Source organism: Aulonocara stuartgranti, assembly GCF_965226115.1.
Source record: "Aulonocara stuartgranti genome assembly, chromosome: 19".
NCBI lineage: Eukaryota > Metazoa > Chordata > Actinopteri > Cichliformes > Cichlidae > Aulonocara > Aulonocara stuartgranti.
Window position 1 is genome coordinate 6,914,952 of NC_138955.1, and position 23,266 is coordinate 6,938,217.

The 23,266-nt window shown below is 40.5% G+C and overlaps 2 protein-coding genes across 14 annotated transcripts in view; one reads left to right on the forward strand and one right to left on the reverse strand.

Annotated features, from left to right (window-relative positions):
* The window catches only part of luzp1 (leucine zipper protein 1), a 56,709-nt gene extending 50,500 nt beyond the window's left edge, over positions 1 to 6,209 (forward strand). For all 5 annotated transcript variants that reach the window (XM_082516387.1, XM_082516384.1, XM_082516385.1 and 2 more), the window contains one exon: positions 421 to 6,209. The gene's annotated coding sequence lies outside the window, so the exon portion shown is untranslated. The remainder of the gene's footprint in view (positions 1 to 420) is intronic.
* A 2,956-nt stretch (positions 6,210 to 9,165) lies between these two features.
* kdm1a (lysine (K)-specific demethylase 1a) lies at positions 9,166 to 23,217 on the reverse strand. Of its 9 annotated transcripts, none has more exons than XM_082516107.1 (22): positions 23,101 to 23,217; positions 22,844 to 22,883; positions 21,011 to 21,295; positions 20,515 to 20,683; positions 20,243 to 20,376; positions 20,087 to 20,165; positions 19,901 to 19,993; positions 19,675 to 19,781; positions 19,452 to 19,533; positions 19,040 to 19,134; positions 17,479 to 17,496; positions 16,485 to 16,627; positions 16,313 to 16,403; positions 16,087 to 16,221; positions 14,634 to 14,707; positions 13,600 to 13,711; positions 13,284 to 13,416; positions 12,993 to 13,180; positions 11,892 to 12,006; positions 11,587 to 11,714; positions 11,018 to 11,164; positions 9,166 to 10,694 (listed from the first exon to the last, which is right to left on the reverse strand). In XM_082516107.1, the coding sequence occupies exons 3-22, from the start codon at positions 21,269 to 21,271 to the stop codon at positions 10,494 to 10,496; spliced, it is 2,505 nt and encodes an 834-aa protein (XP_082372233.1). In that variant the 5' UTR covers positions 21,272 to 21,295; positions 22,844 to 22,883; positions 23,101 to 23,217; the 3' UTR covers positions 9,166 to 10,493. The 9 variants fall into 9 exon arrangements, with proteins under 9 accessions (XP_082372233.1, XP_082372227.1, XP_082372230.1 ...); XM_082516101.1 differs by lacking the exons at positions 22,844 to 22,883; positions 23,101 to 23,217 and adding exons at positions 21,865 to 21,916; positions 22,595 to 22,724; XM_082516104.1 differs by lacking the exons at positions 22,844 to 22,883; positions 23,101 to 23,217 and adding exons at positions 21,880 to 21,916; positions 22,595 to 22,723.
* Positions 23,218 to 23,266: the final 49 nt, after the last annotated feature.

The following is a 23,266-nucleotide window of genomic DNA, read 5'->3' on the forward strand; positions in this document are numbered from 1 at the left end:
GCTTTTTTTGGTGACTTCCTCTGGAAAGACCAGCATAATTAGGGATAAATTATGGAAAATGAGAGAAAAGCTCACTTTGAACCCGGATAAGCATACAGTAACTTCATTTAGGATTGGAGACCTCATTCCTCCATCATACTAATGATATTCACATTTTACATGTACAGCTGATTTGCCATAAAAGACTAAAAGACTGGAAATTAAAAATTGTGATTTAAATTGGAAGTGTACCAATGAGCTCGGTCTCAATATTTTTCCCCAATAATTGCTTGCAAATTATCTTGTTCTTTCTGGCAAACTTTCCACGAAATTACAGACCAGTCATGTTTCTAACAAAGATGAATAGTTACGATAACATTTTTTAAAAATGAAGGATTAAATGTGTCTCTTTTCTATTCATTTTTTCCCCTCCCATAACAGCACTCCATTAAGCTCTCAACTGCAAAATAAGGGCCAAGCGCTAGTTTCCCATCAAATGACGGCTACATAGATCACCACCACCTCCAGCAGACAACAGTTTTGCAGCCACACTGAACAACAAACCACCGACCTGATGATGAGTGTACGCTGAGACATGGACGCTTCTTCCTATTCAAAACTGTTCCAGAAAAAGCCGTGCATGGAAGGTCAGCGCCTGTACAGTGTTTTTGGAGGTTTCCTCACCGGCCAGTGTATTATCTTCTGCTTCTTCTGTTGGATGTATTATAGTGTAATCCTGAAACTTGACAAGGGAGAGGCTGGCACGCTGCGCAGGGCTGGAGATTTTCCTGTGCGCCAGAGTTGGAGGAAAATAGACTCAAGAGAGTTTGTTACAGTAACCTCAGAGTAGCTGGAAATGTCACTTGTGCTTCAGAACTTCAACTTTTCTTCATCACTGAAAAGACGAACCCAATCCTCAGTCAACAGCAGCGCATCTTTCTCTCTCACAGGGCTGGATTTTCCCGTAGGATTCTCTATAAAACCAAACGATCGCTACTTTAAATGTGACCAAAAACAGGAAGCGAATTCCCCTCGGTTTTGTTTCAGACTCGTTTTTCCTTCTGAAAACCTTCATCCAATCCCATCCCGTCCCCCCTTCACCAAACACAAGCCATGCAAACGTATCCACAAAACAAGAAGCAAACACATCCACATTTTTAACGTTCGGTTTAATTTCAGCCCATATCCCGACTTTCCAGCACGCGGTAACCTCAAACTGGATTTAATTTGAGGTCTTAGATGCTGAATGAAGATTTGCATGTTTCTAAGTAATAAATGAAGAACACTTGAAAGATTGTGACTCAGCATGCTTAAAGGGTTGCCGGTTGGCTGGATTTTTAGGTGCACGCACACACACACACACACAAATACAAATACAGACGTACACACAGACACATTTTTCTTTTTTCTTTTGTCTTCACAGGCCAGGACCTTGTTTATGTTTTTCTGTTATTTTGATTCTTTTGTAATTCGCTTCCTGTTCTGCATCATCCTTTCGCTTTCTTCTCAACCGTGTCATTTGAAAAAAGAAAGTGGACTGCACGCAATGAAATGGAATGCACATGCAAGAAGAAAAAATAAATAAATAAAAAACAAGAGGATGGGGGGTGGCATTGTTTATAACCTCAAACCATGACACAGTTTCCATGGTTCAGTATTTTACAGCTGTTGCAACTGTCCTCATCCATGTGTTTTGAAAGAGCCATAGCAAAAATGGAGTTTCTGTTTGAACTGAACTTTGGACTTTCGATTACCAGCAACCATGGCCTGGCAGGGTGGGACATTTTTTAGTGATGCCATAAGTAATGTGTACACACCAGTCATAGGAACGACCCAAGGGCGTTGGACTTCTAACCAGGAAGTGACAGTCCTGCTTGTACGTGACTTGGTTCGCCGTGCGAATCGTGCTAGTGTCTCTCTTTCTTATTTCTATAGAGGTGTATTATTTTGTTACGACGATAAACAACACCTGGTGGGTTGGTATGTTGGAGCAATCACTCATTGCCAGGGGCCACTACGGCGGAGACTGTGCAGTAGAATTCAATTTAGCCACCGGCCAGTAATAAAATGAGGTGTTTTTTTTTTGTTTGGTTTTTTGCTGAGGTCATCAGAAACCCTGCTGACGTATTCAAGTTTCTCCATAAAGTCTATCAACAGGCACCGGCAGGATCTTGAGACCGTTGCAGAAGATTGACTGCAGAATGACAGGCTATGTAAACTTTTAATCCTAGAACAAAATTTATGAATGTTGCTCAGGAGGAATGCAGCTGAGAATGACCAATTGCTCGATGGCTTAATGCTCCGATCCAACACGACTGCATTCTTTGTCTCTCGCATCTGTTAAACTGTAGACGAGGGGGGGGAAAGAGAGAAAAACAGAACCATAACTGTGACAACTCTGGACCAAGTTCTGGATCTGTGAAAGAACTTGGGACTTTTTAAAAGCCTGCTCTCCATCTGGCTCCTCTGCTGTTGTGGATTTTAATGCTGTGTTGTCGGACCCTGCTGGGGATGATCTGGTTCACTTATTTTTTTTGTTTGTTTTTTTTTTTTTTTTTGGTCTCCTGTATTCTACCAGCCACCATCAAGCTGTAATATTTATTAGTCTCCACATATGTGCAGGTTCTTTTATTGTGAAAAGATCTGCCTAATGGCAGGACCTCTGTCTGTTGCCACTTTGTCACTTTACAGTTTATGCAAGCAGGAGATTATATGCAATTAAACTGTCCCCCCCACCCCCACTGCAATATCTGTAACCATTTCAGCCGTCATCGTGTACAAAAAGAGGTGATGACTGTGTAAGTGAGAAGTTTGCTAGGTTAAAACTAAAAGTTTACCTTTAGGAGTGCACATTTTCACCAGTCTGTCTTTCCATTATGTTTACCTTCTTGCAGTAATATCTACAGCATGTTCGTCTGTGCCTTGAGATGCGGTATAAGAGGTAAACTGTCCCAACAAATTCAGACCATCGCACAATTTCCTTACACTTGCAGTAAACATAAATAACATGCAATACAAACATGTAAGTTTTTGATTTGTTCCGTTTGCATTTAATTGCATTTTTCTTTTATTTGAGAATAGTTTTGGTTGACATTGTAAAATTATTTTTAGGGGAAATCCTCCCTGAAACTGTTAAAGGACACAAGTCACGCCGCTGTGTGGATTTGACTGTCAGAGTCACAGGGTGCAGCTCCGCCTCTGAAAGGCTTGCTTTGTGACTAGCCGCCTCCGCCGGCTTTATGATGGCGCAAAAACGGACCAGACGCACTGTTTAGAGCTCTCAGTGCACAAGCCAAGACATGATGATCATGTAGTCCTCCTGTGCTCCCTCTGTTATTCTTCTACTTCTCATTTACCAAGAGAGAATGCCCTCTCGTCCCCAGTCTCTCATCTTTTCGGCCAATTTTAACTTTCCTTTTAGGATTTTGCTAAAAATCAAGTGTCCCTTCCTCCTCCCTCTGTTTCTCTGTATTTTCCTTAGATTCTCACTTCCTAAAAGGAAAACCTTTGCCCTAAACAGCAGTGATGTATGCTACTGGTGCAGAGGCTCGTTTTATTGAAGGCCAGAGGCCTGTCACCAGAAAATGATGGGCAGTTCCCTGAGTAGCTGAAAGGTGAAAGGTCAGGTCTGGGTCTAATCCTGTCTCTACATCTTGATTTCAGGGCTTCTAAATACAGGAGCGTCAAAAATGGCCAGCTTGGCAGTGACGTGCACATGATGATAATTAAAACATCCAGGGGGGGGTATCGAGTTTCAGTTTCTCCCACATATACACGTGCTCTTCTCTTAGTGCGTTTGTTGCTGTTGTTGATATGTCAGCGAGGGTTCTCATTTAAAGCTCAAGTGGCGTCTGCAGAGCCCTGAGTTGGCTGGAGGGCGTTTGTGGGTCAGGATGGTGATGCAAGCACCTGAGCCACAGCCCATTATCCTGCCTCATGGGCCATAAAGTTCTTGTTACTGTTTCCCTCCAATCCAACGTGATGCTCCACCACCGATCCCTAAGCAGCACCACTGTGAAGCATTTCTCCATCTGTGAGTTGTTTCTTTTGAATCTTTCTCGTCCTTTCTTTCCCTAAAGAGTGTTTGAGTTCGGGGTGGGGGTGTTCCAGCTGTCAGAAACTGTAGGTTTTACGATGCGTGGCAGGTTTCTCCTCCTCAAGGTCGGGTTCAAAGCAAGCCGGGCTGGGTAAAGGCCAAAGTTGAAACTATGCGATCCACCTTTCTTCCTTCTAAGGCCCCAATGTTCCCAAACGCTACTGCTAAACCTGATCGAACATCCACTCCATCCAGTGAGACTCAGCTGGACTGTCCCAGCATGAAGACCACCCGTGGCATCTGTGTGCGCTTATGTGATTGTGCAAAATGCAACTGCTCACAGGCGACAGGTCTTACTCAATGCTTCGGTGAAAGTTGGTGCAGTGTTAATATGGTGGAATGTACTAATTGGTTTTTGGGGGAGCTGCAGTGATAATTTCACAGGTTTTAAGGATTCCGGGGCTGTTTTCTTTTCCTGATGTCTCCTCTGATTTGTGATTGATGGTTGAATGTGGACTGAATTACAGCAATGGTGTAATAGCTGCTGTTTAAAAACAAAAAGAGGCTGCTTCTGCTTTCCTGCTAGGATACCAGCTAAAGAGTTAAGAGAAATCCTCTGAAGATGTGTTGGTATATCGATAAACATCCGTTATTTTGTTTTTCCTTTTATAAAAGTAGACTAGAATGTACTTAGTGGAGATTGGAGGAATGTTAGCAGGCCCTTGTCCTCAAATGCCTCCATTGTGAAGCCAGGGTTATGGTGTCATTGGGGTGTCACAGGCTGTAATCTGCACTTAACCAGCACTTAAACAACTAATGCCCCCTTCAAGTCCCCCATTGTTAAAACGTTTTCTCTTCTGTGCCCCCAAAATTGTCCGTAGCTGTTTGCTGAATGTACCACAGCTGGTTATGTAGGGTTTATTATCTGTTTCTTTTCAAGAATCATCTCAGCAGGTAAAGGAAATTGGCATGCACTCAGTGAAAAATCATGTTTGCGTCTCAGCCTTTTAACAATGTGCCAAAATCATTCCACAGTATTTACAGTTTACAGAGATGGTGCAAAAGTTTCCCCAGGAGGACACGGTGTCTCTTAAGGTTCTGAAATAAAGGGGAAATATAAGTGAGGTTTGTCTTTTCTCTGTCATCTCTCTTCTTATGTATTTTTTTTCTCTTTGTTAAACAAAAGATGTCTTATTTTGGAATCTATATTGGATAGATTTTATTTAAGGAAAAACTAATTTTGTAAAGTGGGCCTTATTACTGAAATATATAAAGTATTTGTCCATCTTGACTTAAAGACTTTTTTGTTTTTCGAGGTAATGTATCTCCTTTTTCTTTGTCACACTCCTGGAGAGTTCTTCTTCATGTATTTTGTGCTTGGTAGTTTTAATGCAAGACGTTTCTCACAACTTGGAGACATGATGACGCACCGTGGATGAGGAAAAAGAGAAAGAGAGAAGCCAGCGTCGAGCGATGGTCTTTGAAGAGTGAGAGTCACGTGCGTTTTATCAGAGCTGAGCAGGTCTCCGATGTTGAGCGGTTCAACACGTGTCGACCCCTTTTCTCTTTTTTGGTTTCGTGTTTTCTTTTTAAATCGGGGACCATTCACTGCTCCAGCCTCTCGCTCATAAATTCAGGGTTTGTACATCTTCTGTGCTGTATGTTTGAAAGTGCTGCCAAAGAAAGAAGGGTGCAGGTCCCCAGACATGTGTATATATTGAAAACACACAATCTTAACAGGAACAATCGGATAACAAATTAAAATAATACATTTTTGTTTAACTGGATGTTCTCTCTCTCTTAACGCTGATTCATCCACATCTAAGAATTTCTGAACTGTACAAATGAGGCGTTTATTTGTTTGTTTATTTGGGTTTTATTAATAGATGAGTGTATATAAATGTGTGTGCAGAACAAGGAGACTGACTGACAGAGGTGTCAAACACAGACGTATATGTAATTAAAATCAGATCAAAATTGTTTTATGATTGATTACTGCTTCTCTGTGTCAGCAATGCCAGGCGTACTGTGTGGGGAGGCTTTTTTTTTTTTTTTTCTTTTCAATTTAAACTTAATACATTGTGCATGTTTTAACCTTTCTGTGGCTGGCGCACTCTGCATGTAGGTCTCTTGAAGCTGTACAGCAGACCATATGTATTCCAATAAAAATAAAAACCGACCTGTTTGTAAAGCGTCTCCGTGTTGGAACCTGTGTAAAAATGCAAACGTGTATGTTAATCTCGTTTTATGTTCTTTGTCCAACAAGCTCAGCAAGTTTTGATTTCATAGCAGTACACCCATTTTGTGCGTGCGTGGTGCGCTTGTGTGTGTGTGTGTGTGTGCGTGTGCAAGAGAGAATCCTGGTTTAAACGGAGTGGAGAGAACCGCACCTGATGGTATGCAAAATGAGCAGGGAGACAAATGAGGCAAAATTGGTCAGGTACAAAGGGGAGGGAAACCGCAGGCTGCTGTGGAATGCAAAGTCAGCACACACATCTTTCTCTTAAACAGCTACGCCTTGCTTTGTGAAAGCCAGCATTTCTTTTCCTGCAGCTGTAGGTTGCTTTGAAATAGCCCCGTCTTACTCAGTAAGTCACTCTTTTTATGATGATTACCATAAAAAGACCGAGTCTCAGTTATTTTGGAAATCATGGGTAACACTGGCTGAATCCCAGAGGAGTTGTAATTCCTATTCCTTTTCCAGCTTGAGCTGCATAGTGCCAGTTTTTTGCACCTCCAGAGTACAAGCCTCAACACGTTCAGTCGAGCTGCCAGGCTTTCAGGTGCAGGACTGAACTAAAGATGTCTCATATAATGTACCATAGACCAGGGATATCAAACTCCTTTTACATCACAGGATACATACAGCCCACTTCAGATGAATGAAATTCCCATTTCTGTCAATGTAAAGAAGTGTGACTACACATTTAATCCCTGCATAAGAATATATGTTAGCAAAAGAAAAAAAAAAAGTGATTTCAACAATCATCTCAGTTTTTCTACCTGACAATGATATGCTGCTGTATTAAAGAATTAATATAATATATATATATATAATAATAATAATAATAATAATAATATAATTCAATAAAAAATACACTTTTATAGTAGATAGTGAAAACTGGAGTTTTTCTCTCTTATAATTGCTTATTTATTCATTATGCTCATTGGTGTAGTATGAATGTGTATGGGGCATCCCTTTAATCAGGAGGAAAAGCTGTGAAAGTTTATGAAAGTGCAGTTAAGTTCCAAATTTATGCCCTCCTTCACATTTTCCAAAGCCATCGAGTGTGCGGGGCCATTTCTGGCCCCCTGGCCTTATGTTTGACATCTCATAAATTTGTATAGATGGTGATTATGTAATATTGCTTTAAGGTTCAATCGTTCCATCAGCCACATCATTGGGTTTAGTTGCTTATTAATGCAAACATCAGCTGACATGGTAGCATCACATGACACAGGAGGGTTGTTAAACATCTTTGAGCTGATGGGAAAGCAACAGTAACTCTACAGACACTCGTTACAACAAGGGCATGCAGAGGACCACACTGGTTACTATTCCTGTCAGCTAACAATAAAAAACTGAGGTTACAGTTTACATGGAAGAACAGATGATAGGATCGGAATCTGCCCTACCAGCTCTGACCAGAGTCCACACATCTTCTGATGACTGCTTCCAACACGATAATGTACCATGAAGGTGTTGAGTTCACTGTACTCCGATGCACCTTTGGGATGTGGTGACTGTGCATCCAGTAAATCAAAAAGGGGGACCAGTTAAGTACTGGTGAGATGTACCTTACGTGTCCAATGAGTAGGTGTTAATTGTGAAGATATTTTAAAATGTTTGACATGTCACAGTTGAAAAAAATAGTAACAGTTGCTTATTTCCATTCAGTTTCATAGTCCTAGTGTTAAAGAGTCACTGCTATTGTCAGTCACACCTGTGGTTTTGCTTCTGCAATGTGAATAAAGAGACAAATAGTCACATCTAGCAAACCCGCAGGAATCAAACTCGTTGAAAGTCATGGGTTAACCTGCTGTTGTGGTTTTAATCTGCCCCACATTCAGATGGATGGGAGGTGGTGCCTGTTTGGACCCTGGTACTTCTGAGCCTCAGCTCTGATGGCTGACCTGAATTAGTGCTGTGAAGTCAGCCGTAGAAATGACTCAGTGGCACTCCAGGCGAGCGGAGGAGTGAAGCAGGATAGAGATCACACATTACAGCAGGTGTGAAAAGAAAACCGAGTGGGATGTTTACTGAGTGAACATGCAAAGGGTCAGAGGTCAATTGTGCAGAATTATATAAGTTTTAGAAGTGGCACTAGAGTGATTTTTATTTATTTATTTTTTGTACTTAATTTAGACAACCATGAGTGATGGGAAGATAATTCGTTGTACTGGTATTTAGTCATAAAAGTATACTAAAGGAGAGATGTGATGAACAGCACGTGGGAGGTTTTGTACCTGCATTAGCACACATTCCACCCAGCGGCTATGGAGCTGTAGTTACTTAAAGACTTTTATAATACTTTCTGCCTCTCTATAAACCAATCAGTTGATGTGGGCTACAGGCTATTATAAAAAATAACCTCACCAGTCAACAGTTACACACTGCTCTGAGTCTATGGTTTACCAGGGAGGTGAAAATATCTGAGTGCAGCAGTCCAAAACCCCAGCTCAAATTACTGTTGTTACATCAAACATCTCCTTTGGTCACGATAATAATAACCACAGCTCTGAGGAGGGGAAAAAAAGGCCCATGACGCTCAAGAGTGCATGGAAACAGAGGGGCACCGAGCCCTGAAACTTCAGAAAAAAACCTCATAGCTCAAGGCTGACCATTTTAATCTCCCCCTTCATTCATCAGATCCCCCACTATGTGGAGCTGCTGCCAGGGACCCTCATCTCTCTCTCAAAAACACAAACAGTACCACAGACCCTGGGAGGCGGCCAGACCTGCAATGAAGGAGGGTCACCGAAGGGTCAAAGCAGATGCAGCCATGTTACATGCAAATGAATGTAAAAGCGCAATCACGACACAGTTGCAGGTAGTAGAAGCTCAAGAAAAGGGGGGGATGAATCCTGAAATCTGACAATCTACACATTTAAATCTAAGATTCCCCCCCCCAAAAAAAGAGTCTTTAATATATGTCTTTTCTTCTTTTAATAAAAGAAACTGACAATACAAAAAAAGTGTTGATCACAATAAACAAAAAAGTTAATTCTTTGAATAGTTCTCTTTAACTTGTAATACAAGTCTTTTTCAATACACTTTCCAGCCTAAACAAATGAAATTTAACAGGCACACAGTTACAGTATATAGTAACATGTTAAGCTTTAAGACAACAAGACAAAAACAAAAGTCTTCTGGAGGAACAAAAGAACACATAAATAAGACATTCGGCTCTGATAGCTCCACATCGAATCACTCCAAGTACCGAAAGTAATTCCATGCCGGCAAATCTAAAACAACAACAACAAAAAAGATTTTTCCCCTCACGGTTCCCTAGCAACCCAGTCTATGTAGTAGGTCATATCCTATTCTGGTAGTAGTTTGTAGTTGTACTATCTGCATATTTTCACATTTTTCTGGAACCTCTTAAGAGCCAAACTATGTCTGAAGAAATGGTCTAAGGCAAAAGAATCTTAATTAAACGCATGTCCAGAAAACTCTAGAAGTCTCATTATTTTATTCTAATAGCAAAACTTATTGGGGGATTTAAAAAAAAAATTTCATGAGCCCCCTTTTATTTTATCCACTACTTTCTATCAATCTGACGGCATCCGCACATGTCTGGTCACTTTTCTGTGTAAAACTCTGTCATAGTCGTCTATCTCACTAGGTCTGAAAGATTATTATGATAGATCCTTACTGGGGAAGTGTCTCCTGCATCTTTGTGATTTTATCAGCTCAGTGGAGACTATCCCACAAAGAAATAGCATGTACATAATGACCCTGTACCTAACACCGTTTCTAATGCAATTGAATGAATTTCACAATTTCCAAATACAGAAGAGAAATTTCTGTCTGTGTGGACAGGCACAGACACAAATCACCATCACTCTGGTAGGTTTTGAATGAAGCTGTGAGGAACATTAAGGTTTGCGCCCTAAGTTTGAATGCCATCGTTATTTATCTATCCATGTCTAAAAGGGACTTTAGACCTTACAGAGCTTTGACCAAGAGATTTATCTAGAGTGTGAAGGGAGAATTCACAGCAGATGGGTGTCACCTGTCCTGCCTGCTGGATGCTATACCCAGACACCACCCCTCATCAAAACCAACATTTCCTGTAGTGAGAATGCATCCGTCCCTGCTGTGTGTGACTAGATGCTGTCCAGAGTTTGTGTGTAAAAAGACCAATCCAGAAATGTCACCAGTTTATGGGTTAAACCTTGTTTTGTTTTTACATTTTAATCACAAATTGTCTTAGTAGATCCAGTCCTGAGTAGGGAGGAACTCAAGAGAAGCTTTTCAAACGGTGGTGGTGGGCGGAGTTTGCTGAGGGTTGCTGGTGCCAGTGGGAGTGGCTTGTCTGGGAAGTGTGTACATGGCACCGAGGAACTGATCTGCGATGCGGCCGGCCTCTCGAAGACCACTGAGGAGTGCCCCGTGAACTGTAGCAGGATAGTTTCTGATGGTGTGCTCACCAGCGAAGAAGAGACGAGGGACAGGCTGCAAAAGAAAAAAAAAAAACGCTTTGAGATAAGCTTTAAAATGTTCCGCCGTTAGAGTTGGTTAAAAGTAGACGGGATTGGGAGGGTGGGGGTGGTAGTAAATTGTTGTGGCTCATCAGTCAACACATACATGCGACTTGTTCACATCAAATCAGCACACCAACATCAAAACAGCCCAAAAACATCTGTGCTGGGAATAAACCGCTCTGCTTTGGTTTGGTTGAATATTGTGGGCAACTTTTCCTCATTACTTTCTCGCTCTCACTCACACACACACACACACACTCCTGAATAATAAGCAGCCGTCTGCTGAGCACTTACCTGGGAGGCTCCTGGTATCGCTGGGCCAGGCGTGATGGGCTGCGCCATCAGGTCATAGTCATTGCCTGAAGAACCTGCTGCTACATATGAGTAGGATCCTCTCGCCCAGGGGTCGGCACGCCAGCGGGTGACCACAGTTTCCTTCGGCTGCCATGACAACACACAACAAAAACAGCACACGCTTTGTAAGAATTTTCCATGATGATATTAGAGGGACCTGTAAACAGCTGGATGGTGCACAGCTCCAACGCTGGCATGCATGCATGTGATTTTATCCCATTTGAAACCATAAGCAAATGATTTATAATGAAAGGTGGTTTGGATGCGACTCCCCCCCATTGCGGGCGCTTTCACATATGCTCGCTCTGTTAAGTTTTGCTGGTTATGGGGGTCAATTCAGGAATGAATTTGACATTCCACTTAAAGTATTGGAAAACTGAGAAAACCCAAATGTTTGAGCTTGAAAAAAGCCCCAACCACTACTTCACTGGAGGCTTCAAACATAATATTAAGATGTGTCTGATCAAAACTAGGGGACAGAACAAAAGACGACACACAAAAGGCTCTACCTGTGGCACAGCGCTACTTCCAAATATTCCTTTAAGGATGGCCAGGCAACGTCCGACTATAACGTCATCACTGATGTTCTCCATAATGCCAGCAGCCTCGCCAGCCATCAGAGCGAGCAGGATCGGGGCTAAAAGAAAGAGTCACAATTTGTTATTTAGACCAAAATATGGTTGGGGTTTTTTGGTTTGTTTTTAAAGAAACAAATTACTCATATGAACAGCTCTTAAGTAAACGTAAAAGCCCTTAAGAAAGTACTGAAGCAGTAATAGCATCAACGGCTAGAAATATGTGATGTGTACACCACCTTTGTAGAGGTTCCAGAAAAGGAATAGTTCGCCCCGACTTGCAGTGGTGGAGCCGACGTGACCGAACAGGTTAACGCTCGGATCCCAGAACACGCGGTCAAAACACAGCACCACCTTCAGAAACAGGGAGGGTGATAAATTAAGAACAGTCACCTAACAATCAGGCAGCTTATTTAAGACAAAACGCAATAATTTGTGAAGTACATCTAATGCTCAGCACATTGACAGCTCAGAATAGGTTGGGCCATGTGAATGGTAGAGCTCCTCCTGCTGGAGTAACTGCGCTAGTAGCAGCTCAGATTGCATAATAATGCAGTACTCTCCTCTGTGATGCAGCAGAATTAGAAAATAAAGTACTCTGCTGCGGATGATGCACGACAACAGAGGGAGTAGAGGAGCTGGTGGGGGTCAGGAGTGACGCAGAATGAGCACTCTGATCGGATTACTAACACGGGGCAAAAAGCATCTTTGGTGTGCACGCCATCCAGCTTTGTTCCACCTACACATACATGGCTCTCCTCTAGTCACCACTCATCATCTTCCAAACTAACACGAGGAATAGAACAACAATAGCATAGACATATATAGAGAAAATTGGAATCCTAGACTGATTTATGAAATTAAATAAATAAATAAATAAAAAACACAAAAGAAATCAGCTCACTACAGCAGAAGTGCAAGCTTAGCAATTTGAGCGCAGAATAACAAACCCCTCGGGACTACAATCAATAAATCCTGAATAATGATTTTGCTTTAAATGCAATATCCCTCCAGCAGCTGAAGGTCAGGTTTTCAGCATAATTATGCTGCAGCAAAAACAGAGGGTCATCTCCCTGAGAAACCAGCTCCTCAGTCCTGCTGAAAACACGCTACATGATTTAAAATAGCTTGAGCGCTGAAGCTGAACATGACAACATGTGTTAGGAGTCAAGCAAAAGTTGGGCACATCACATGTGTTACCCCACTGTGAATGAGTTTAAAATTAAAATCTTTGGACTCCAGCATAAAAATGCGACTCCGTTTTTATGAGTAGAACCTAAACAATGCAGAGTTTATCCTTTTCACTTTAACAAATGCTTATCCATATATTTAAATCCAACCTTGTTGAGGTTGCCGAAACCCATCCTCTGTATAGCTGATGTCTTCCACTCTGGCAGCGGGGGAACAAATTGGACTGCAGGGGGCTGCTGCTTCAGCACCCCGAGGGGTAGCGTGCACAGCACAGCGTCACACTTGTAGATGAATGTCTGAGTCGTGGAGCGAGTGTTCACAGCTATAACCTCACAGCCTGCAGAATCAACAAGAGTGCTCCTTAAACATTCTGCATTTATATGAACTGCAATACTGAGTTCCTTCAGTTCCACTTTTGCCAAATGACATAAGACACATACCAGATGCTGTATATCGGACCTGCCGCACCGCTGTGTTTAGTTTGATGTCCAGGCCCTCAGCCAAGGCCACAGGAACACACGAGTAACCATTTCTTACTGTTAAGTGGCTGCCAGTGAACTCAAAATCATCATCCTGTGGAAACATTAATTTAACATTTTATGTCAGCACAATAATAAACTTCCCCAAAAGTATTTCAAAGCAACAATAGCTTATTGAGCATATGAAAAAGCCAAGAACCTCGACTGTCTTCATTAAAACCAACCGCAGTCTTGCATTGCACAGTTAAGTCTTTTCAAAATGTGTTCGTGTACATACCTGATCCCAGTGTTTGAGAGAAAGGGTGGAGAGGGGTGTAGCGTTGGCAAACTCCAAGTTGGCAAAGTGCCAGTCTAGGATCTGCCGATCCCTGGATGACAGGTAAACATCACTGTGGGAAAGAAGGGGAAGGCAATGAGAAGTGAGGTACACTGACAGCTCACGCTAACTCAACTCAGGCTGCTCTTTCAAATGAAATTCTGAAAGAGTTGGGATGCTGTGTAAAATACAACTAAACACAAAAATATAACTAAAAACACAAACCCGTTATCTGATAAACTGATAACAGATAGAGCCCTTTCTACCACCGTGTCCGTTGATTTTTGGTCTTGTCTCATGCGTGCAGAGACGTTTTGGAAACTGCTGAACCTTGTGGTGCTCATTTTTACTTTTCTAACTCTGCCTCTTTAAAAAGCTCTTTTTATACCCAGGTTACTGACGCGTCGCCAGGTAACCAAATTCATTTTCTTTTTAGTAACACTTACTTTTCCCGCCTTTTGTTGCCCTTTCTCTTATAAATACTGCTTCATAAAATGCAAATCAGTGTAATCACTTTTTATTTAGGTCTTGGAAAGCGTCCCTTAATTTTTCGTGACTGGGTTTGTATTTTTAAAATATTTCTTTAAACACACAGTGTTGTTTATTTAACCAACAAATTTCACTCAATCCATATTTAGCAAATGATGCTTCAACATAATCAGTCCAGTATTTTTACTTGTGAAAGCCGCTGAAGATTTACATCAGTAATGACATCGCAGGTTAGTGTTGCAAACCCAACTGTGACTTTCATTAAAGGACCAAAAAACAATTGCTTAATAATAAATCACCACTGTAAACCTGGAAACAGGATTTACTTTGCCACTAAACACCAAAGTGGTACAAAGTACAGCCAACTCTGGGTATTTGTTCTAGCTCAGAACTCAAATGTAAAAACAACATCTCGGTGTTTAGAATCGTTTTTTTATAACCCCCCCCCCCCCCAAAAAAAATCCAAATCCTGTTGGGGTTCTTTGGGATGGAGGGTGGGGTCTTACCTGGGTGGATTTGCTTCCAGCTCTTGGAGTTTCTCTTCAAGTTTGACCTGCATCTCCACCAACTCATCATACTCCTACAAACAAACAGCACAGTCATGTAATGTAGATTTCATTCAGTGTCACAAGGGATCACAATCACAGTGTAGGAAACTTCTTATGCTTCCAGATACTGGGAATATTATCGCAAATACATGATTTTTAAAAGTGTTTTTATAGTCTGGCCTCGATCACTATCTTAATAATTTTTTACTTCAGCTTGCATTTAGTATGCACTTCAGGACCCAAAATTAGCAATACACCAGTACTTCTGTCAAACAACAGACTTTTGGAGATTGAGTTTCACATGCATGTACATGTGTGTACACGGTACACACCCTGAGGGTTTCAGGTCATGCAGAAAGGACACGCAGCTTTGACAGAAAGAGCTGACTTAACCTGTTCAGTTCACCACAAGAGAAAAAACTAGGATAGTGCAAAGTCTGGTATTACCACGTAGCAGTCGAAGCTCCAGGCAAAGCTACATTAAGTCTTAAGGATCCCTCGCCTCTAAACTAGCTGACCTGAGGAAACACAAAAAGTGGCAAGACTACCACAGAATCTCTCAACAAAAAGAATTTCACTGGCTTTAAAATCTTGTTCTACAGTGCAGTCATAAAAGAATATAATGTGCATAAACACACACACACTCTCTTAAAAGCCAAGTCTGTCTTGCTAAAAGTGTATGTATACACATGTGCAGACAGAAAGACTGTAAGACAGTGATTCAAACCCTTGAAGTGGTCTCTCAGAGAGCGGATGGGTCGCAGACAAATCCAGTTCAGATACCAGCTGTGTTTAAACTAAATCTTCCCCTTTAAATACACACACAGCAGTAGTGGAGGTGATTTATCCTCACCAAAAATAAAACAGCGGCACTCACTCTAATATTACGTCCAACTGAGGCATTAAACCACTTAAACACAGCCTGTCTGGTTTACTTAGACAGCACAGCATTAAAATTCTGCGAGGCATCCACCCTGAACTAGTGGTCCATAAAATATCCCCTTCAGATGATAGTACTTCTTTAGCACTATAATACTCTTAAAATCACTTGTTAAATATTGAAAGTTCTTTCCTACACACTGTGGTGGGTCAACTTCCCGACCAATGAATGAACCTTATAATAAACCTAGAATGTCTAATACTGCCTCATAGTAGCTCAACCTACAGAAAATAAAAACAAAACACAGACACTATGTGACACTAACAAAAGTGTAGGATAGTGTAAGGAGTTGTAGCTATAATGCTCTTCTATGACACGGATTAGTGATTTTTGGATCATATCCAACCATCCATCCTCTTCCCCTTATCCCATGTGAAATACATTTGCTTTTGATCTGAAATAGTGTTAGACTGGCGATCTGTCCAGTGTCTATTTTCCATTTCTCAAAAAACAAACAAACATCGAACTTACTTTGCAGAGTGCGGTGAGGTCTCTGTGCTTGCTCTTCACCAGGAATTCAGCTGTGATATCTCTGGGGGGTTTTACTTCACTTGCTTCTTTATACTGCTGATGGAGCTCCTTAACACGTTCCTTAGTGGATACCATCTGAAAGGTGGAGAAAAGAGTTGAGGTAGGTAAGCAGAGCGAGGGGAAGAAAGTGGCAGCTAAGGAAATTGATAAAGTAATTTATGCTCACCTTATTAAGAAGATCCCTGAGCTCTTCCTGAGTCTTCACAATCTTCTTCCAGTGTTCTATCTGCTCATCTTTTACATGCTTCTCCTGCAGCCTACACACATACAGACACATTAGAGGTGTATTCAAGTACCTATAAGCATCTTTGATACTGATACCAGATTCTGTTACTCACTGTATGACCACCTCCAAAGCCTGACCCAGAGACACTGGTTTGTTATTGAGGAAGTTAAAGTCCAGCTGGTGGCTGAGGTAAGAGGTGGCCTCCAGCAGTCGGTTGAACTCTTGCTCCACCATCTCATCTTTTTCTTTTGGTACCTGGACACCCAAGCAATCGCATGAGGAGAATTTCTCATTGGTGGCATTTAAAAGACAGCATAATAAAAGTACAGGCACACGAGACATGGCACTAGTCAAATAAACAAAACTACACTTAACTCTTTTGATGTTTAGGAATAATGGAATCAATACTGACAAAAAAACTTTGATTCACTAATAAAAGTTATTCATGTCTCCTTAAAAAATACTTAGAAATATTACAGTATTTGATGCCTTGATAAACATGCAGAAAGAGATTTATGACATGTTTCAAAATCACAGAACACAGACAATGCAAGAAAAGAGTTCGATCTATGGCTAAGCATTAGTAGAACACATTACACATTATGATTGGGGTGAAACACATGAGGATGCTGTACATTTATCAAAGAATGGAGCTTTCTTTATTTGATTTGATTAATGCATTGAATATTTTTCACAGCCAGCCTCGTCTACTGCAATTTAGTAGAAATATAGCCAATGATATAACTAGATTTTCTGCATAGCATTGTTATTAAAATGAGCTAAAATATCGTGTTTGTAATGCGTTTTTTGCTAACCAAAGTTACTTTTTCACAAATTGAAACCAGAAACATTTAAACTGATTTCTTATCAACTCACTACTTTAAAAAAATAAAGGCTAAAAATGTTAAATATAGTGTTTTGTCATTTTTTATCCAAACACAAAAGTTAATGACACTTTGCTTATTTGCTGTTCTCTTTAACTACTACAGGGATTTAAAAAAAAAGTTACATGATGTGAAGCTCAAATGGATGAGCAGCAATATTTAGTTCTAAAATTGGTTAAAAAGGAAGTAAGAGAAATAGTATGCAAATAAACAGATACATACACTTGTGCACCGTTCACCCTTTAGTAGTTCACCAAAAAGATGAACATGGCAGGAGAGAGGGGAAGAGAGAGACAACATATTAAGTAAACATTTTCAAAGTCAAACGGTTTTGCACAAAAGTAAATCATGTACACTTAATTTGCCTTTTCCTGCAGGGGGGGAATTAGTTACATGTGATGTGACTGCTTCAAAAGATTTCAAAATAGAGCCTTGAAAAGGATCCTAAACATCCTACTAATGTTGCTGCAGTTTAATGGGCAGAACACAAACTAAAGGGGGAAAAAACAATTTAATGACATTAGGCTAGATCCGTTTCTAGGCTGTTCAGTTCCTAGAGGAACTAGAGCTGTTGTTGATCAGACGCAACAGTATGTAGTTAAAAACTCTACCACCATGTTTCGGTGAATCTTTGAAAGCCATAAAAGGGACAAGTACCAGCTAGGAATGCAAACACAGCACTTTAATGCCAAGAGTTCACCTTTTCTGCAAGCATCAAAAGAAAGAAAAGAAAAGAAAATCCTAACAGAATGTTCTGGTTTACACATCTGTACATGTTAAAAGCAGACTCTGTGGCGCTTCCGACATTTATGCATGAATGTGTCTAAAAGCATGGCCATACCCTCGTTTAAGTTACAAGTGCAAACACACAATCAATTTCAACAAACTCAGAAACCACTGACTTGTTGTTGGACATAATAAAAAGACTCATTCAAACATTCAGAGTGAACCACCAGACCCACAATCAGGAACAGAAATCAAATAAATAAACCAGCATGGAGGTGGGTTTTGAGCAGTGGTTATCAAACTGTGGGGGATGATGGGGAACAGCCAGGTGAGAAAAAAAACATAATAAATTGACCCTGTGATGCACGGTGAAGCTACTTTGTGATTTGAACCCTTTTGTTAGTAACTGATAAAAAATTATGGCTTCCCACGTGTTTGTTTTCACGAGACATTTGCCAACTTTAACCACATTTCCACATCAATTACTAAATGATTAAAGCTGCAAACGATTACAAAATCATCTCCTAGAGTTAGGTAACCCAACAGAAATCATGTGAAATGACCCCAAGAAAGGCATTCATTGAAAACATCTTCACATGACCACTGAGCTGAAACAGAAAACACAGACTTTAACATGTCTACTGAACATTGTGTGGGTCTGGTCTGGAGCTATGGCAAACATAAGTTGTACATGGAGGTTATCTGTGTTATTAAATCAAATGGTTCACATAGTTCTGTTACCATCACTGGGAATGTTTAATGGGTGTGTCAGTATGAACAGCAGCATGGTTGAAGCAAGCAGACATATTTCACACATCAGCATGCATGCCTCTATTGCTGTTAGCCTATTGCTACATCGTGGTTTTGTAACAAAATTTGGATTTTTACAAAAAAAAAACAAAAAAAACAAAACAAACAAACACACACAAAAAGTTTGTTATTAAAATTAAATCAAATATATATTTACAAATATCTTAGGAGCCCCACTGAGTTTTGCTGCAACAGGATAATAGACAAGAGGCACCTCAGTATTATTAAGATCATTCATTGTACTTACAGCCTGTCCATTGGCTTCATATAGTGGACACTTCTGTTTGATCTTGGCTAGCTCCATGTTAACCTGCTTACTGACAACTGCCATAGGATTTCCTCCTGAACAAGTGCACACACAGACCCAAAATACAATGACATTACACAGGCTGTTATCACCCTCTACAGGTTAATCAAAGTAAAACTAAACCAATATAAAAAAACTATAATTAAAAAATAGCTCTCTTAACACTGTGATCTCAGATCATGTGACACTAAAAATTATTTGCATCTTGAACACATGAACGCTTCTGAGTTTTGGAGTATTAGGAATTGTATACTAAAATATATACACCTCTACAGCACACAGATGCTAAACACTTACTAAATGCAAAAAATGATTAACTTCAGCATCTCAACAAAAAGAATCTGATTCTTACCCAGCCCTGTCACTACCATGGCTCCAAGATCTGCAACATAGTTGCCCTTCCTGAATGTGGCCACTCTGCCTCCAACACGGTCCTGCATGAAAAGATTAACATTTCAAAAAGAAATTTAAAAGTATACATGAATAGAATTTAGAGGCTTGTTATAGTGAGCATTTTAAAATCTCAAATGACTTATACCAACATCTGATTAACAGAAATACTGTTAGTAATGTACCCTGGCTTCCAGCACAGTAACATCCATCCCAAAGCTCTGCAGCTGCCGGGCTGCGGCCAGGCCAGACACACCTCCACCAATGACTATAACCTTCCCAGTCTTCTTTGCTGCAGGACAAGGCAGTATTTTATTTTTCAACTCAAAGTCATGTAGAAAACATAAAATGTACCAAAATTAGGTTAATTGCTAGTGCTATTTCAGCAGTAGAATAACTGGATGAACTTACTGGGTAAAGGCTTGACCCTCTTGTAAATACCAAAGTTAATGAGACCATGCCTTTCCAAGTAACTGTGTATCCTGTGGACCAACACAGCATCACCTACAAAGAGAACAAATGGACATCAAATTTCTCTTTCTGTATGAGGACAAAAATAAAAATAATGGGGAAAAAGTGTTTTATTTAATTCCTCACTGTTATATGGAGCTTCAAGCTGCTGCGCTGTGGCCTCAAAGGTCAGCTGTATTTTAGGGTTGTCTAGCCACAGTTGGAGCTGGATGAGAATAACATGAATTACAGTACTGCCCTTTATCTAGAAACTCAAATTAATCCATTTATATGAATACATACCGTGCGGTTGCGAATGTACAGAAAGACCTTCTGAGTCTGTTGGGGACCACTGATGATGTCAGGGAAGCAGGCTGCTTCCTGGGATGTCATACGGTCATGAGGAAGACGGCTCTGGAAAGCAGCACCTTCCAAACCTAAAAATAAACACGCATATTTCTTTTCTGTTGAAATGAAGTCTAAGATCAGTTTAACACGCCACTCAGTTAAGAATTGCAACCAATTAGCAGAACATGTCTTCTTTTACTGCTCTAACATGCAAGTGTTTCACACACCAGACGGTTCATCTGGTTCACTGTCATTCTCTTCCTCCACAGGTGGGGGTGGAGGAGGGATGACCTGCTTCCTTTCTTTCTCTGCTTTGGCATTCCTCTCCTCCTCTGAGTAGTATTCATCCTCCGAAAGATTAGCCAGGCTTTCGTCCATCTCGCGGTACTCCACCTGCAACAGTAGGCACAATAAAAGCATCATTAAAACCGGCGTTTGTGTAAATCGTTCATTTACTCCCACTTCTCTTAGAAGTGCTGAAACATTTCTCAGGCATAACCAACAACTGCCAGAAATATCACACTGTAAACACTGGGAAACAACTGCCACTTCTAACTTTTCACGGAGGTGCAGACGCAGAAAAATACCTGTGTCTTGGGATAATGAACACTCCTCGGATAATGAACGCTCCTGAAGCACAGAATATAATCAATTCTCATGATGCCACAATAAACTTATTTCCTTTCCTTCCCTCGTGAGCATCTATAAACCTAAAATATTTACTTTTGCTCGCTTGCGTCGACTCGTCCTACGGACTTCAGCAGAGTCCTGATCTGCCCCTCCGGGGCCTGACTGGTGTGACAAAGAGGCTCCTCCATGTTCCCCACTAGGGGAAGACCTGTCCTTTTTCTTTGAATCCATAGCTCCAGCCACTGAGGCTGCAGATCCCGTCTGGATGTCAGAACCCGGGACCCTATCACCTCCCGCTGCAGAAGACGAAGAAGAGGAGGAGGAACCCGCATCTGATTTCTTGCTAGACAGCATTATGGAGGATGTTGGAGGCCTCTCCTAAACAAAAAAGGGAACAGGAATGAGATGTACTCCTTAATGATGATGCTTACAACAACAAAAAGTGAAATGGTTGAAATTTAGATGTTAGCAACAGTGTAACCAATAATAATAATAAAAGAAAATATTGGATGAACATGATGATGTGGTTTTGAGCACTGGGTAAATAACTGTGTGCACACATTACTGCACTTATACTACTGCAAAATATATGAAAATTAAAGATTTACTTTAAAGCAACATATAAAAAGTACAAAATCCATAGGGATAAGAAACAATGCACAAGGGCCTGCAAGTCTTTGCACCGTCAGTCCAAATGCCCTTGTAAGTGTAATTCTCAGTAATTGAAGGTTTGGTTAACAATTATTTTTCATCATAAACATTTGAACATCCTCCTGCCATTTGAAGCAAGAACTGCAAAATACTGCCTGGTGTTTGAAAATACATCATCCCAAAATAAAGACATTAATTCGTTTTTTTTTTTATTTCTATAACTGGATGATTTAAACAATGTTGCGTGTGCATGGATGTCATGACTTTATGAAATGAGGGCACCAAGGTACAGTAACCTTGTCTTGTTTTACCCATTTCTCCGTGCACCTGGTAATATCCATTCAAACACTAAGAAATAAAGACAGAACCAGAAATATGGTTACGAACAGGACTGTTTGATATCGGCCTTTTGTGTAATTTTAAATTGATTTTAACTTAGCTAAATTACTTCGTAAAATACTGAGACCCTGCGTGGGACGAAGGTCTTTCACAATGTCTGTCGATCAAGTCGAGATATCTCCTGAAGAAAACAGGAAATGGCTTGCCGTTTGCCCGTCTGTATCCTACTTTCTGATTAAATATGCCCAATCCCGTTAGTCAGGAACCGTCTTTCTCTGACTTGTTTCAGCTAGCAAGCTAACGACAAAACTAGCTTAGCAATCATTTGCCAACAGCAGGTTTTCTTCTGTTCAAAGCCTTAAATGCACCATATGAATTTCATATCGTAACCATTTAACGCTACTGCTAAACACGCAATGTACTGCAGCCATATAGATTTAACTGAATTTAATATATTCCTTTCTAATTTCTCATTGGCGACCATGCTAGGTTAGCCAATGCTAACAATAAGCTCCGGCTAGCACCAATGGTAGCATAAGAGCACGTACGCCGGTTTGTTTGGAAATTAATGCGTATTGATACACTGTTCGCGAAATCGTTTGCAAACGTTCTCACACTACTCTGCACTACACTGCTACTGTTTTAAGGCAACCGGAAATTATAAAATACTGAAAATATTAATAATACCTCTCAATCCCCCAGAAGATGTCAACACAAAGACTCCACACTATTAGACCTTGCACAACGAACTTCTCTGTGATTGGTGAATGGAAAACGTTACGCAATTGCCGCCCTGTGTAGTTAATGGTTGAGATAACTGCCAATCTAAAACAATGCCGAGCCTTTGAATAGCTCCTACTGTTACTGCCATTACTCGAGGGCGCTTTTCGTGGTTAAATGGATCATAACTACTGCAATGGATGAAATATTGTTTACCTTTAGATATGAACACTATGTTGGTGCTCTGGAACAGCTTCTGAATCCAGCACGGAAAGAGCGTTTTAAAGAAAAAAAAATCATTTATTACTAAATTACAGCATATGTTATACTGAGTCAAAATTACAAGTCAGTTTATCATTTTTTTTAATTAAGTCAGCCTTGTAAAGCCTGATTCAAAAAATATTTGTTGAATAAAAGTAAATCATATCAGTTTGCCCATTTCGGTTTTAATTTGCATAATTTTTGCTACTTACGGCATTTTTTGTGGAGTTTATTCACACAAATCTCAAATATGATACCCTCGGAGTTTCAAATTTGCATAGGCCTAGTTGACATAGTTCAACCCAGTATCACGGCTTTTTATTTATTTTTTAGTGGCCAAAACAAGCCTGCAAGTTCCGCGTTTCCGTCCTACTTTCT